Source organism: Lolium rigidum, chromosome 1 (assembly GCF_022539505.1).
Source record: "Lolium rigidum isolate FL_2022 chromosome 1, APGP_CSIRO_Lrig_0.1, whole genome shotgun sequence".
Taxonomy (NCBI): domain Eukaryota; kingdom Viridiplantae; phylum Streptophyta; class Magnoliopsida; order Poales; family Poaceae; genus Lolium; species Lolium rigidum.
The window spans coordinates 349523966-349540589 of record NC_061508.1 but is presented as its reverse complement, the minus strand read 5'-3'; the positions used below and the strand labels follow the sequence as shown (position 1 = coordinate 349540589).

General features: G+C 42.8%; 2 protein-coding genes across 2 annotated transcripts; both read left to right on the top strand.

The window, feature by feature from the left end:
- Window positions 1-1538: 1538 nt before the first annotated feature.
- On the top strand, window positions 1539-6181 carry LOC124701549 (pyrophosphate-energized vacuolar membrane proton pump 1). The gene is made up of 8 exons (XM_047233634.1): window positions 1539-1794; window positions 3154-3728; window positions 3823-4202; window positions 4288-4374; window positions 4457-4787; window positions 4971-5381; window positions 5465-5524; window positions 5613-6181. The coding sequence occupies exons 1-8, from the start codon at window positions 1554-1556 to the stop codon at window positions 5817-5819; spliced, it is 2292 nt and encodes a 763-aa protein (XP_047089590.1). The 5' UTR covers window positions 1539-1553; the 3' UTR covers window positions 5820-6181.
- A 3867-nt stretch (window positions 6182-10048) lies between these two features.
- LOC124701539 (protein S-acyltransferase 24-like) lies at window positions 10049-16624 on the top strand. The gene is made up of 13 exons (XM_047233622.1): window positions 10049-10309; window positions 11414-11554; window positions 11828-11940; window positions 12083-12162; window positions 12319-12482; window positions 13198-13336; window positions 13414-13513; window positions 13904-13961; window positions 14122-14199; window positions 14278-14376; window positions 14648-14726; window positions 14810-14958; window positions 15546-16624. Exons 1-13 carry the CDS (start codon window positions 10049-10051, stop codon window positions 15972-15974), a joined length of 1890 nt encoding a protein of 629 aa, XP_047089578.1. The 3' UTR covers window positions 15975-16624.

Sequence of the window (16624 nt, the reverse complement as noted above, 5' to 3'; positions counted from 1 at the left end):
ATCACCCAAAAAATATTATCTTTGCTTGCCATATTAGCTCCAAAATATTTCATTAGAGAATTATCTTGTTTTTTCTACACCTAACAAATTAAACAAGATCATCCACAACCACCGTTGAAAAGAAACAAGATAAATCAAAATCCACATACGCGCACTCTTCTTCAAACTAGAGTCAAATTTCTCATTTGTCATGCAAGTCAGAGACTATCTTACATATGCCACAACAAACAAAGCATGATGTCACTACGCTCTTACAATGACATTCATGATAGTTTGGAAAACACTGAGTACAAAGCCATATCAAGACTAGAGTAATGAATGCGAAGATTGATGATGTTACCACATTTGTTGTCAACTAGTACATTGTCTATCATGAAAGAAAATTCCAATTTTGGTGAGACACACACAAGACTAAAAAATCGAGTTTTCCATCCTCAATAAGTAGAGGAGAATTGTCTCTAGTAAGTGCTAACCAGCCGGGCATCATCTTGTTTTTTCAACTACCAATAACATAACTAGTTGTTGCAAAAAGTTTACACATTTTCAAAAAACACTAACAACAAAAATTGAGACTAAAAATATCACTGAATACTGAATAAATAATTCAAAGGAAAAGAACGAGGGTTGATTCTATTTCAATTGAAATTTTTATCCTAATTAAACATGACTAGGTTATACCATTTTTGTTAATATTTTAGGTATACCCTGAATAAATCCTACCTTAGTTGTCATGGAAACCTTAGCGCCACGTGTGTGTTGTGGGAAGGTCCTCCAAGAAAAAGAAAGAGTGACAAAGCTCAATCCAAAACATGAAAGCGGAATCACAACTGTCTCACGGAAGAAGATATAGAGTCGGGGGGGGGGGGCTTTACCGCTCAATTCGAGATATTTTCTTGACGACATTGAGTACATGAGTCAGAAATGAGTTATAAAGGAGCCCTATGTGTATATTGAAATCGGTGCAAATGTTGATGTTTGTTTTGGTTTGCAATATACATTCTATATCAAAAAGAAAATTACATAGCATGATACAATTAGAAAGAAAATCGATAAATATTGATAACTTTTGTTAGCATTGTTACCATATTACTTTGAGGAGAGAGTTGTCTTCTTTGACCATGTCTAGCAAATTAACAAGAATGACCAGACCCCATTGATTATCTTTGTATTATAGTGGTAGAGGTGATTTCTTCCTTGAACTCTCATCAAAATTTACCCCAAGAAAAAACCCAACATTATTAAAACACACTGGCACAAAAAAAAAACTGAGAAAAAAAAATCCCATCTCATGCGGATATACTCGGATCTTTTCTTACCTCTGACCAGGAGGGAGGTGAAACAGAACGATATCCCAAAGACCCCGGAATCACGGGAATGCCCTCCGCCTCCACGTCATCGCCTACACTTCATCCTCTTCCTCCTCCGCCCCGGTTATAAAACCTCCCACTCCTCACACCTCCGCTCCTCTCCCCTCTCCCTCCTCCCTCCCCCCGGTGCGCTCGCAGCAGCTCCGTCAGACAAATCCCAGCGCGGTTCTGGTCTCGCCGGCGGCGATGTCTGCGTCGGTGATCCTGCCGGACCTGGCCACGCAGGTGGTGGTCCCCGTGGCGGCCGCGGTCGGCATCGCCTTCGCCGTGCTGCAGTGGTTCTTGGTCTCCCAGGTCAAGGTCACCGGGGATGGCGGCTCCGCCGGGAAGGGCGGCGCCAGCGAGTCCCTCATCGAGGAGGAGGAGGGCCTCAACGACCACAACGTCGTCCTCAAGTGCGCCGAGATCCAGACCGCCATCTCCGAAGGTGAGCTGCACGGCTCTCTGTCTCTGGCCGTGGTCGCGTGTTTACTTACAGCTAGTTAGCTTGTGAATCTGAGGGTAAGTTTGGTCCTAGACTAGATCTCGGCCATTTCGGTTCGTTCGGGACTTCCGGTGGTTCGGAATTGGGCGCTAATTTTTGACTGATTTTATTAGTTTTTGTTCATTTGCGGCCTGAACCCTGTCAGTAACTCTGCTTTCTACCCGCACAAAAAAGGAACTCTGCTTTCTGAATCTTCTCTGGCGCGTAGCGTGTACTGTAGTGGGACGCGAGAGATTAGATTCCTCTTCTGTTTCCTAAGCATTTCATGCTAAAATCGGCGGCCTTGATCAAATAAATCGAGCTTAGTAGAATTATAGGTAATTATATGCGTGATTTGTTAGCTTGGTGTAATGGGTTTCATGATTATGCACTGCTTTCAGCGTCCTATTTTTGTTCTGAACTTGTTATGCATATCAACTGCTTATATTAGTCCTACTTTTCGTCTGGATCTACGCAAACATTATAATATCGATGTTCCCGCTTTGTGCAGCACATGTTATAATACTCCGTAATTCTTGGCTCAGCCTGGGCTAATAGCAGTTAATTATTCATCCGTCCCTCGCGCGCAGTTTTTTTTTTTTTGAGATATTTCTTGTGGGGAATGGGTAACAGTAGATCCGAGGTGCTCTTTAAAAAAATCTAGAACTGGAAGTTCTTGCTTCTTGCATGAGACGGTCCCATAAAGCCCAGCAGTGACCACTGCTACAGTGATAGATAGGATAAGTTAACTGCATGAAGAGGGACAAAGTTATTGCACCTGTGGTCCTGCCTGCCGCTCGTTTAAGATAAGAGGGACAAAGTTATTTTCTGCGTGCCTGCATTATTGTAGCGGGCAGGAATTAGTTGCATCCTCACAGGCATATGCTTAACTTGAAAGGGATGCTAGGAACACGCATGGACCATCCTGTTGATCGGCGTTTCATGTGATGCAGTTGGGCTGCTGGGGAGGAATGTTACCCCGATTGTTCTGCTGATTTGGTACTCTTGTCTTGCATGAGGCCCTTGTGTTGTTGTTAGTTTACATTCTTAGTGGTATTGGTTAGTTTTAAGATGTTGCTGGAGATTTAGATAATGTAAGAATGTGTGTTGGGTCAGAATTAGTTGCTGAGATAATTAGAGATTGCTGTATGACTCACAACACCTCAGACCCGTTGAGCTGATGTGCACAACTGTACATTGTTATTACTTCTAGCTTTGGTGCTTCATATCGATGCTGATGGTTTATTAGTTGGGAAATTCTTAGTATCCACTTTTTTGTATGTCCATTCGTGGTCTGAATACTCCTGCATTTGCTGTAAACAGGAGCAACTTCCTTCCTTTACACCGAGTACAAGTATGCTGGAGGATTCATGACCGTTTTTGCTGTTCTGATCTTCGTCTTCCTTGGGTCCATTGAGGGTTTCAGCACCAAGAGTCAGCCTTGCCATTACAGCGTGGGCAAGACATGCAAGCCTGCTCTTGCTAATGCCGCGTTCAGCACAATTGCTTTCGTGCTAGGCGCTGTCACCTCTCTTGTATCTGGTTTTCTCGGGATGAAGATTGCAACCTATGCAAATGCTAGGACAACCCTTGAGGCAAGGAAGGGTGTTGGGAAGGCATTCATTGTTGCTTTCCGCTCTGGTGCTGTGATGGGCTTCCTTCTTGCTGCCAGTGGCCTTTTTGTTCTTTACATTATAATCAACGTGTTTGGAGTCTATTACGGTGATGACTGGGAAGGTCTTTTTGAGGCTATCACCGGTTATGGTCTTGGCGGTTCTTCGATGGCTCTTTTTGGCCGTGTTGGCGGTGGGATTTACACTAAAGCTGCTGATGTTGGTGCTGATCTTGTCGGGAAAGTAGAAAGGAACATCCCTGAAGATGACCCGAGGAACCCAGCTGTAAGAGTTTATTCTCTATTGTTGACGATTGTATTCATGTTTTGGTAGGGTCTTTTATCTGCACGTGAGAATGATCATTCCTTCCCTAATGCAGGTCATTGCCGACAATGTTGGTGACAATGTGGGAGATATTGCTGGAATGGGATCAGATCTCTTTGGTTCCTATGCTGAGTCATCTTGTGCTGCTCTTGTTGTTGCGTCAATCTCTTCCTTTGGAATTAACCATGAATTCACCCCTATGATGTACCCACTCCTAATTAGCTCTGTGGGTATAATAGCTTGTTTGATAACAACTCTTTTTGCAACCGATTTCTTTGAGGTCAAGGCTGTAGATCAAATCGAGCCTGCCCTAAAGAAACAGCTTATAATTTCCACTGCTGTGATGACCGTTGGCATTGCACTGGTCAGTTGGTTAGGCCTCCCCTATACCTTCACAATATTCAACTTTGGTGCCCAGAAGACAGTGCACAGCTGGTATTGCCGTCTTTATAATTCGAATTTCCATATTTTTGTGCACTTCTTGCTCGTTCATCGTCTCAGTTTGCTTTAAATTTTGCAGGCAACTATTTTTATGTGTGGCTGTTGGTCTCTGGGCCGGCCTAGTCATCGGATTTATTACAGAGTACTACACAAGCAATGCATACAGGTACTTGCAATTTTGGCCATTCTTTAATTGTGGTTGTAATCTACACCGTTGTTTCAAGTTCCTGACGATTCGACCCCTTCAGTCCTGTGCAGGATGTTGCTGATTCCTGCAGAACTGGAGCTGCTACCAATGTCATCTTTGGGCTTGCTCTTGGATACAAATCAGTTATTATCCCCATCTTCGCTATTGCCTTCAGCATTTTCCTCAGCTTCAGCCTTGCCGCGATGTATGGTGTTGCTGTGGCTGCTCTTGGAATGCTCAGCACAATAGCTACTGGTCTTGCCATTGATGCCTATGGCCCTATCAGCGACAACGCTGGAGGCATTGCTGAAATGGCTGGCATGAGCCATAGAATCCGTGAGAGAACTGATGCTCTTGATGCTGCAGGAAACACTACTGCTGCCATTGGGAAGGTACACATGCTTATCTTGAGTTCGATGCCTTCCATTTAAAGAGCTAAATGACCCAGAATCACATTTAAGAGAGTGCATTTCATTGCAATTGCAACTATACGGATGTTTCTTCGTTTATCTTTTTCTTTACACAAACTTCATTTCAAACTATTGAACTCCCTTAACCATGCCTAATACTTGTAGGGTTTTGCCATTGGCTCCGCTGCCTTGGTGTCCCTTGCTCTCTTTGGTGCCTTTGTGAGCCGTGCTGGGATCACAACAGTTGATGTTTTGACGCCCAATGTTTTCATTGGGCTGCTTGTTGGTGCTATGCTCCCATACTGGTTCTCTGCAATGACCATGAAGAGTGTTGGCAGTGCGGCTCTCAAGATGGTGGAGGAAGTGCGGAGACAGTTCAACACCATCCCTGGGCTCATGGAGGGCACTGCCAAGCCTGACTATGCGACATGTGTGAAGATATCCACTGATGCATCCATCAAGGAGATGATTCCCCCGGGTGCTCTTGTCATGCTCACACCTCTTATTGTTGGGACCTTCTTTGGTGTTGAGACCCTATCTGGAGTCCTTGCGGGTGCTCTTGTTTCCGGTGTTCAGGTTGGTGGAACATTATTTTTTGGGGACTATACTGCAGCTTTGTATTTTCATGTTCCATCCATAACTATGTTGTTTTTATTCAGATCGCCATTTCAGCATCGAACACTGGTGGTGCCTGGGACAACGCGAAGAAGTACATCGAGGTAAAAATCACTAGCACCCATCGGCCATGAGGCTTATTTTCCCCCACATTTGCTGCATCTTATTAACTGTAGTTTCACTTGGTTTCAGGCTGGCGTATCTGACCATGCAAAATCCCTGGGCCCAAAAGGCTCAGACTGCCACAAGGCTGCTGTGATTGGTGACACCATTGGGGATCCTCTCAAGGACACCTCAGGCCCCTCGCTCAACATCCTCATCAAGCTCATGGCGGTTGAGTCCCTTGTGTTCGCCCCCTTCTTCGCCACCTATGGAGGCATCCTCTTCAAATATATTTAGACGCGGAAGATCCAAGATATGATCCATTGTTTAATTTTGCTGGTCAGAAGCGTGCTACTTCATCTTTATGTCGTCGAGCTCCTTCAGACAACCCATTGCGCGCCCTCTTTATGTTTTCCATTTAGTTGTCCCTGATCTTCCGCCATCATGTTGAACTTGTCTAGTTTCGTTCTGTTAGCTGTAGAGGTAGCAGAGGGTAGCAAAATCAACGGCCAGTGGTTTGGGCAAAGTGTGTCTTGCAGAGTTCTGTTTTGCCTGTAGATGGATGATGATGACGACGAGGATGAGTCTTGTATGAAACTGGGGAATGTTTTTCTGAATTTGGGTAATGTTTTATCTGAAATTGGGTAATGTTCTTTCTCTGGATCGTGCTTTTGTTGTGACCCCCAACTGGTTGCTTCCACAACCGACTGACATTTGTTGTGACCCCACAAGTTTGCCATCATCGGATTATTAAATAGTGCAAGGCAGTAAATTTGTCATAGATGGACAAGGTATATCACAGGGTAAAATCCTTTATTTCACGATTCATTTTTGGTTCTTATTGTGTAGCTATTTACCTCCATTATTTTCCTGAACCTATAACTCTATCAAGTTACACAACTAGTTAAACAAAAAAAAAAACCACCCTTATTACCCGCAAGGAGGTCCTCTAGAAGTGATCTAATTCATGAACAAAACATCAACTTGATTAGACTTGAAGGTCCAGTCACCTGATTATTCCATCTCAAATAATTCACCTAATTATTGCATCTCAAATAATTCCTACCAGCAAAACTTCGGATGTATCTATACACTAGTACTCTAGATGTTTATATATTTTTATATAAACTTGATCAAACTAAGAAGATGTCGATTTTGACTAAAATTATATGTTTATATTTTGAGGAAAAAGGGTATCAGGTACACAACAACAATCTCATGCCTCATCAGAGCTTACCTACGACAGGAATTCACTTGCGACATCATATGCTCACATGAAGCTGTTAATTTTCACTACGGGAAGCACCAACAATACTGAAAGGCAACCACGAACCAACTCGTGATGAATTCTGAGATAAACTAATTGGTTGTACTCTAGCTATTTATGGTCTAGGAGTAAGGAATTGGTTTCCTCCCACTCCTAGTCTAAGTTTTCACCATCATTGTTGTAGAAGTTAACTTCATTGACTTCACTTATCAAGTTCTGCCATTTATAATAGTTGACTTCTTCATCTTCGAGTTCTCCTTCACCGATCTCCTAACAAGTTTAATATATACGAATAGATATTTTATGCACTAACTACATCCATGGTCCAAGCAGTCGTGGGCTAATTCAGGTTTTTCTAATTTTTTTTTCAAAAAGTTTACTTTATTCTAAAAAGTTATGCGAGCCTTCACATGGAATGTAGTACTTCATAGAGTTTCTTTCATGCTGAGTTCATAGTTAATTCCTTCTTAGAACAAAAGTGACAAGCCACAATTCATACACTCAGAGGTGGTTACTTTACCCATAAAAGAACTCATCGTTGTTGCCAATCGGGTCTGGTATTCCCATTCACACTTCCTTGATACGAGGCCTAATATAAGATCCAAGCCAACTTCTACCGTTCTCTATGATCCTGCATATCCATCCTTTTGTAGCCATGACTGAATTTAGGTTCTACCTTCACCTTGGTCACTTACCACTCAACTGAGCTGATGATTTAATTCATTTGCTAATGTAATATTCATTTGTATTCATTCATACCTGTAATATTCGATTGTAAGTTTGTAATATATTCAAGTTCTTCTTTGGTAAAGACTTGTAACATTATATTCATGTTTGTAATAATTATTCCTACGTGATTTGGACTGTAACTGATGTATGGTGTATGGTTTCTTCGAAAAATTAACTTCCCAAGTTTGAATTCTACTTTCATATGGTCACATGCTTGTGAATTATGCACTATATCTGACAAAGGGTTAACCTTGTCAATGCCCATAATGATGAATTTAGATTTGTAGGAAGGAGAACGCTGGCGAGTGAACAAATCGGTCCGCCAAACTAGCTAGGTAGCCGACGAAAAGTATGATCAAGACGAATCGCCGAGATTGTATTATGCAAGATCTAGGGTTACATGGCATCACGTGTAGTTCAATCTGCCCCCCTCGGTGGCTCCTTGCATCATATTTCTTGGTTATTATTTGGATCTTATCCATGTGGTGTTTTAGAGCTTGTGGTTATTTTCACGACAAGCTCTAGTTCATCGAAAACGGATTTCGCGTATATCACTTGTTGCGTTTTCGAGTTGGGTGTTTTTCTTGGTTTCTCGTATTGAGGTGTTGCACCTCTAAAATGAATAGAAAATCACCCCCACTAGTTTCCATATTTTGTGAGGGTAGCTCTTGTCGTCCTCTTTCCAACAAAATTAGTTTCATCTCATTTGGATTTTCCTATCTCAATATATTTGCGTCTTAGTATTGTCTTTGTTTGATTTTTAAAGAAAAAAAGGGGGCAGTTGGGCTACCATGTGCAGGCCGGTAATACTGCCCAAGCTAAGCCGGTAGTACCGCCCTGGGTACCGCCCAGGGTACCGGCAAATGCCTAAGCTCACAGTTGCCTCGCGATTGCGGCCAGTACCGCGGCCGGTACCATCGCCGGTGGTACCGGGCGGCCCAAACCGGTGGTACCGGGCCCTCCCACTCACGCGCACATCACCCACGCATGCACTCGCTCACAGCCATGCTGCGCTGCTCGACCACGGGCAGTAGTACCGCCCTTTGGTGGCCGATACTATTTAAGTCTTTTCCTCTCTCTTTTGGGGTTGCTTCCTCTTCCTCCTCTCTCTCAACCTCTTGAGATCTTTCTCCCCTTCCAATGATTCTTGCATATATTTAAGAGAAAGATTAAGGAGATCTGGATCCACACTTTGACCAAACCAAATCATCTCTTTGTGAGTGAATCTTTGGGATCTAGATCTTGGGGAATTTGGGGTTCTCCTTTTGGTTCTTCCTCTCTTATTCTCCCAATAGCTTTAGTAGCTTTGCTGGAATTTGAGAGTGGAGGATTTGGACATCTTTGTGGTGTTCTAACCATTGCATTTGATGCATCGGTTTGATTTCTCCGCGGTGATACGTGGAGGTGAAAGTTCGTGAGATATTCTCTTCGGGAGCTTGTTCCTCTTGGGTGTTTGGACCCTATACGGCTTAGTGGTCTTCGTGGAGTTCTTGGAGTCTCCAATTAAGTTGTGGAGATTGCCTCAAGTTTGTAGCTTTGTGGCATAGTGGTGTTCTTGGGGTCTCCAATTAAGTTGTGGAGATTCCTCAAATGTAAGGCCTTTGTGGCGGAATATTGGGAACCTCCAATTAAGTTGTGGAGTTAGCCCAAGCTTTGTGCCGGTTCGGTGACCACCCTAAGGTTCCATAGTGGATCAAGGTCTTCCCCTTTGGTGGGAAGGGCCGAGGAGCATACTGTGAGGCCTTCAGGGCGTTTGGTGGGAAGGGCCGGGGAGCATATTCCGGCTTTTAAGTGTTACTATCTCCATCCCAAGGTTTAAGGCCTATATTTTTTTCCAGAAAGTCAAACGAAATAAAGTTTGACCAAATTTTTAGAAGAATTTATGAACAAATATGATATTTTGTAAATACTATATGAAAATATATTTTATTATCTATCTAATAATGATATTGATTTTGTACTTTTCATGCTAATAATTTTTGATAAAAACCTTAGTCAAACTTAACATGGTTTGACTTTCTGAAAAAAATATAGGCCTTAAACCTTGGAATGGAGGTAGTAACAATTTAGAGTTTGATTCTTAAACACTATTATATTAGTTAAATACAACGTGTAACTTTATCATAAGGCTTGCATACAACATAAGATCATAACACACAATCACATGTCAAACAAGGTTTGCTTAAAACAATTAAATTCCCCAATTTACAAACGGAGCTGGGGTAGAGAATATGAAAACCAACGACACCCGAAATTCCACATTTGGCCTTGTCCCACCATCCTTCCTTCCCTCCCTCTCGTTCTCCGCCCGCCGGCCCCCACCACCACCAGAGAGGAGACCAGACCAGCTCGCGGTCGCCGGCGAAGTAGCCGCCGCCGCCGCCGCCGCCACCACCTCCGCGCCCAGTCAACCCCTGCAACCCATCCGCGCCTCCCTCCTCCCCCGCGCCAGGACGCAAGCCAAGCTCCCCCTCCCTACCCCGCCTCCCCAAAACCCCCCGCCCCGCGCCGATCCCCACCACGCCCACCCATGGCCTCGGAGATCGAGGTGCTCGAGGACACCACCACCACCACCGCCGTGGCGGAGGTGCCCCCGCCTCCGCCGCCGGCGGAGGAGGACGCGCTCAAGGACGACGTGTACACGGCGGCGGCCTACGGCGATCTGGAGAAGCTGCAGCGGCTCGTGGAGGCGGAGGGCCGGCCCGTCGCGGACCCCGACGGCAGCGGCTACCACGCGCTCCAGTGGGCCGCCCTCAACAACCGCGTCGCCGCCGCGCAGTACATCCTCGAGGTTCGCTTCGATTCCGCCTGCGGGTCCTCGTTCGCTCGCGGGGACTCGAGATACGGTAGGTAGGTAGTTGCGGCCGGCGTGGAGCGTCAATGTGTGCGCCCGTGGTTTCTGAGCTGCGCTTCGTATGTGAAGAGCTGTGGGTTGCTTGCTGCCGAGCTTGCTTAGTGTTTGTTTGTTGAGGATGCAGCTCTTGGTGGTTTTGTCAATGGTCTGTGGATGCCGCCTCCTGGTGTGTGGACAATTATGCGGCTGCAGTCCGCGAACTGAGTGCTCGTCAATTTGTCATGCGAGTAGGTTTCAGAGTTCGGTGTCGGTTCATGTAGAGATATTTGGGTTCATGTAGGTTGAGTGTCATATTTTGATGGCCAGTAGTGAGTACTGGGTAGATATGGGCAGCCATGGTAACGATGAGTTGATGGCCAGTAGTGAGTACTGAATTTTATTGAGCCCTTATGCTTGAGTTGGTTCACTGCATCGAATTGTTGCTCGTGGAATCGTTTTGGACATCAGCTCGCTGATTGTGGCATTCACCATTTGTTCCTGTTTGGCCCTCTGCAGTTTCTGGTTTAACCGTATGAAGTGTGGTAGGCTTGAGATAGTGTTTGCTCGTACAATGTACTGTACACCGAGATGATCGATAGTATGCATTTTACCTACTTAAGTGTGTGAATGGGCTTTCTTGTGCAGTACTTGTACTGCGACAGTACCGAGTATGTCTATTTTGATACCGGATTGCTAACTCCCGGTTAGAGTTAGAGCCCGATCAACTCAACGACCGTTAGATTTGCATCGTGATTCATGCATACGAGAATTACACATGGATGTGTAATTGCACATGCATGTGCAACTGCATATTGTTTGCCCTAGTTGCACGTGAATTACACATGAAACCAGGTGACCGGGAATTAAGCTAATTCCTGGTCAACCGGGAATTAGCCGCGTCCATTTTGATATTCATAATAGACAGTCAATACGTTATTGTTTTCGGATAGTTGTAGTTGAGACATGTATAGCTGGTTTTGTTTGGTGGCTCCTGGTGCTGTCAACCGCATTCTGTGAATGCACTTTGTTTGGTTGGGTGATGGTTCTGTGCTCTTTGTACAGCATGGCGCAGATGTAAATGCCGTGGATCACACTGGGCAGACAGCACTTCACTGGAGTTCTGTACGTGGTCACGTGCAAGTTGCTGAACTACTTCTGAAAGAAGGAGCTAAGGTGGATGCTGCTGATTTGTATGGCTATCAGGTCTGTATGCTGACCTCTCTTCTGTGTCCTTGACCCCCCGTGTTTGCTTTTGGGTCTCCAACGTTGGTTCACAACTGATAAAACTATGTATTGTTGAATATTTCATATTTGTCTGCCCAATTGATCAATTATTATCATCTTGTCGTCTGCGAGTTACAGGATCAGAGATTTGCAATAAACTTAATTTGACATACAATTTTGCTGTAATAAAATGTGTGTCGTGTGGCATCGAATTTGTTACAACTTGTTAAATCAATGTACTGCTCTTTGTAGGCTACACATGTTGCAGCTCAGTATGGTCAGACAACATTTATTTATCATGTTGTTGCAAAATGGAATGCCAATCCAGATGTCCCTGACAACGATGGAAGAAGTCCATTGCACTGGTTTGTAACATGTGCTCTTGTATTGCTCATTAGCGTATTGATAATTTCTGCTGATGCATATGTAACCTATGGCAGCACGGAACTTTGGCATCTCCTTTTACACTTACATTTTTTTTGTATGTATTACCTAATTGCCTTGCAGGGCTGCTTACAAGGGGTTTGCAGATTCTATACGTCTCCTTTTGTATTTGGATGCTTACAGGGTGCGGCAGGATAAGGAAGGTATGTGCTAAATTTAATCACTAGTTCACTACTCTTATTGTCTGCACATGCATGGATTCGGCCACACCCATACCCACGTGCGCATACACACAGACCTCAACTGTATTGGTTCACTCTGGAGCTTGGGATTTATTTTATTATTACAAATTGCCCTAGGCTGTACTCCTTTACATTGGGCTGCTATCCGGGGGAACCTGGAGGCGTGCACTGTGCTAGTTCAGGCTGGTAAAAAGGAGGATTTGATGGTGAAAGACAAAACTGGTTTAACTCCGGGACAACTTGCTGCTGATAAGAGTCATCGGCAAGTTGCATTTTTTCTTGTAAGTGACATGGACTACACGATCTATATTTTGTAGTCTACTTGAGCTATTTGTTTGCAGCTCCTCGGAGTCTCAGTGCACTAACAATATCATCTAATAAGAACTCTTCGTAGGCAGCTTCACATAAATACATACTAATGGGCAATACTGATTTGCATCATTGTAGATTTTGTATTCCTTCTCTCTAATTAGTTGAAACTGATAAGGAAGAATTGAGTTCGTAAATTTATTGAATGAGGCATACATATGATCCATAGACCTGGTAATTTACAGTTTTGCATGTAAACTCGATATAAGTACAGTCAAATGATGTGGATATATACTTGCAATAAAAGGCAGGCAGGAGTACTATTAAGGTCCAGAAAACACCACAAAACAGTAGAAGCGCATGCATAGATGTAACCAAGGAGGAAAAATACTTTCCTTTGTTGGGACCCTTCTGGTATTTAAATGCTCTTACATATATTTGGTAGATCAGTGAGCTAACTGTGTGTGATGGTTTGATTTCCCTGTAGATTAATATCTCCTCAGTCTAGTATTTTACGAGTTTCCTTGTAGAGCAATGCTGTTTCACTATGTATATTCCTGCAATAGAGTGATCATGTTGGCCTTGAACTGAAAGAACTTTTGTTGCTATTGTTTGAACTGGGAATATCTGTCTTGAACTTGATTTTTTTTCCGAAGAAAAGGACTTGATTTGCTTGAGTCCTTACAGGACAATGCTAGAAGGGTATATGACAGAGGATGTAACGGGAATGCGACTTTTGTAAAGCTATCAAAACTAGGGCTTGCTCCTCTTCTTTGGTGTATTGCTGTTGTCTTGCTTACTACATATATACACTCTGTTATAGCAGGTAAGTAGCACTCTTAACATCTTTTCACTCGCTCCGCTCTTCCGTAGTGTGATGCTTACTATATCTTGTTTTTTCAGGACAATATATGATAGGTATGACAGCATCATTTGGGCTGTTTGCATGGTCAGGAGTTTTCCTTGCAACTGCTGGCTTGGTCATGTTCTATAAATGTAGCAGGTATTTCCGAAAAAATAAATCATTTGGCTAACAGTTATGAAAAAACTTGAAAACCAAAACTATGCGCAAGGACATATTTGCCAGCATGTTGATCCTTGCCAGTTACTACTTGACAATATTTTGAGATAGTAACGGAGTTTATTGTGTCTTCTTGCATATTTGTATAGATTTGTGTCATCTGACCTCCTGTTTGTCCCAGCTCTTATATGTGTTCGATACATTACAAATTATTTAAATCATTATACCGTTGCTATTGCCATGTATATGTGTTGAAATTTGCTCTTCTAAAACTGCTGCTACTCTGTACTACCACCCATTTAGAGATATGCAGCCTAGTTATTATTTAGCAACACCATAACAATATGAAATTGGTTTTTACATATTCTACAGGAAAGATCCTGGCTACATAGGTATGAATATACGAGACTCACAGAATCAAAGGGATGATGTAAGTTTGAAATATTAGCAGAGTTAATTATTATTCTGCAAAGCACCTTTATCTTCATTTTTCTATTTTGCCGATTCTAGATCAATGCGTTTCCAAACTTAATGTTGAAACATCATTCAAAATTTGCAATCCTAATTAATCATGATCACTTTGCCTTTAGGAACCTTTGTTGAAGACGGAGTTAGACAATCCTGCACTTCTGGCTGGTAACTGGTCACAGCTTTGTATAACCTGCAAAGTAAGTAGTACATCATACTGTTTATTTGTCCTATAATCATATTCTTAGACCTCCGAATTCTAAATTTTCATTATACAGATTGTCAGACCTGTTCGCTCAAAACATTGCTCTACATGTGATCGCTGTGTTGAGCAGTTTGACCATCACTGCCCCTGGGTATCTAATTGCATCGGCAAGGTACTTGGATGTTCAGTTATTTTATATGTGCTTACTTATGATCCAATGTAGTTATCAACTCATTATCTCTTCTGGAGATGTGTTAGACAGTTTATGTTGCTTGATGATTTTATTCAGATAGAAGGTTTATAGCATCTCTCTTGTAGAAAAGTAACGCTATGAAGAGCCTCCTAACTTGCTGATCTTTTTTATCTTTACCTTTTGTTTGAATTTTTCTCGCTTCAATATCTGCTTGTTCTTCAGTCTGATCTATAGTGGAATGTGACTGCAGAAGAACAAATGGGAATTCTTCATGTTCATCACTCTAGAAGTTCTTGCAATGATCATTACTGGTTCTGCTGCCATTATAAGTATTGTCTAAGTCTTCTGTGGCTTTTTGTTATAACATGGACTGGAATTTTTTCCATAAGATTCATTGCTGTTTTTGTCGCAGGGACTGTAAGAGACCCAGCTTCTCCAGCATCCTTTGGCGATTGGCTTGGCTATTCTGTTGTTTACCATACTGGGGCTGTTGCTTTTTTCATGATGGACCTTTTCATTTTCTTCGGTGTTGCATGTCTAGCAGTAGTTCAAGCATCTCAGGTATTTAAAGTTTAATATTTTTAAATTTGTTTTTTACCTGAGAAAACCAAATTATTTTATACTAAATCGTGATGTCACCGAAATGCTTGTGTATTGTGTGTACAAGCACAATATTCAACAACATTTGATTGCTAACTAAACTAAAACATAAAATTTTATAAAGTAAAAAGGGAAAATACGCTACCGCAGTAATGCCTTTACTAGGGTTTGCCCAGATATTTGCGCGACTGCGCCTTGCTAGATCCTATTTTTAAGAAATTGTTGGATCTGTCAAATTGGCAATTTGTTGTCAGCTCATTCATTAGTATGTATGACCTAGCAAGTATTAACATATAACATTATAAGCTAGGCAATAAAATTAAACATCGGTCAGTAAAATTGCACAATGTTTGGAAAGTTTAGAATCAAACTACTTAACAGAGCTAAAATCAAGGCTGGATGTGAAATGTTGTTTGCTTATTTAATTTATTAAGCTATATCTCTGACATTTGTGTGTGGGACAATGTTTTCCATCCAGTAGCTATAGCCTTTCTCACTCTATGAGGGGGACATGTTTATCTTACCATGCATTCTTCTCTCCCTTATAGATAGCAAGGAACATCACAACAAACGAGATGGCAAACTCCATGAGATACAGCTATCTAAAAGGTCCAGGTGGCAGATTCAGAAATCCTTTCGACCATGGGGTGCGTAAGAACTGCTCAGACTTCTTGGTGAACGGATACCATGAGGACGTTGAGCGGACCCAGCATGCATCGCATGCTGATGAGGAAATAGGAATGATACAGATGACAAGTGCGGTCACGCAGAATGGCGAGGGCCATTCGCATCATGCTAATGGCACTGACCATGCCTGTGTTGATTCACATGCCAGTTCAAATTCTCAGAATCAAGCAGGTTCCTCTCAGTGCTGTGACCACGGTAAGAAGAATGATAAGACACCGTTTGGCCTAGGGATGGGCCTTGGACGAAACAGCGCTTCCCGGCAGTATATTCGATCTCTTCTCCCGTTGTGATTCCATCAGTTCACGTGAAATTTCGCTGTGTACTGTACGTGTTCAGTGCTCAGGCTCCATCGATTGTTTAGCTGCTTGTGGCACATGTGTACACTATAGCCTTCACTAGTTTGTGTTCATATTGTTTAGCGCCAGCTATGGAGGAGTCGGATCTGTTCAGCCCCCAGTATTTTTTGTGGTGAATACATAGGAGATGGATGTAGCTATGGGTTCACGCATATCCACTGATCATTTTGGAAAAGTCACTCAGATAGCTCCTGGAAAGATGTACAGCCATGTTTCTGCAGATGCAGGTATGCAGCAGCATGATGTGTCTTCAGCTGTCACCATTCCTGTGTGCGGGAGTCCAGTTGTTCAGCACCAGACAGCTTTGAAAAATTGCAGCGGTAAATTGTAAATTCAGAGAAACTGTAAATTGAGTAGTAGCTTCACTGTGACATTAATGACCTTTTATCTTCTTTGCTGTTTCTCATTCAATTTTCTTAGGATATTCTTACACACCAAGTAGGTGTTTGTAAAGATTACAATTGTTTGAGTGCGTCAGCGTTCATATATACACTTGTTAGGGTGTGGGCTTCAGAATGGCAATATGATGCTATGTAATTAAACTTATGGACTGGTGACCGAGGAAAGTTGATTTTGTAATGAAA

Coding starts and splice junctions, on each gene's coding strand:
- LOC124701539 (XM_047233622.1), top strand. CDS start 10,049: ATGGCCTCGGAGATCGAGGTGCTCGAGGACACCACCACCACCACCGCC. Junction 11,941..12,082: donor GGAAGAAGTCCATTGCACTG/GTTTGTAACATG, acceptor ATTGCCTTGCAG/GGCTGCTTACAAGGGGTTTG. Junction 14,377..14,647: donor TATCTAATTGCATCGGCAAG/GTACTTGGATGT, acceptor ATGTGACTGCAG/AAGAACAAATGGGAATTCTT.
- LOC124701549 (XM_047233634.1), top strand. CDS start 1,554: ATGTCTGCGTCGGTGATCCTGCCGGACCTGGCCACGCAGGTGGTGGTC. Junction 1,795..3,153: donor CCAGACCGCCATCTCCGAAG/GTGAGCTGCACG, acceptor TGCTGTAAACAG/GAGCAACTTCCTTCCTTTAC. Junction 5,382..5,464: donor CTCTTGTTTCCGGTGTTCAG/GTTGGTGGAACA, acceptor GTTTTTATTCAG/ATCGCCATTTCAGCATCGAA.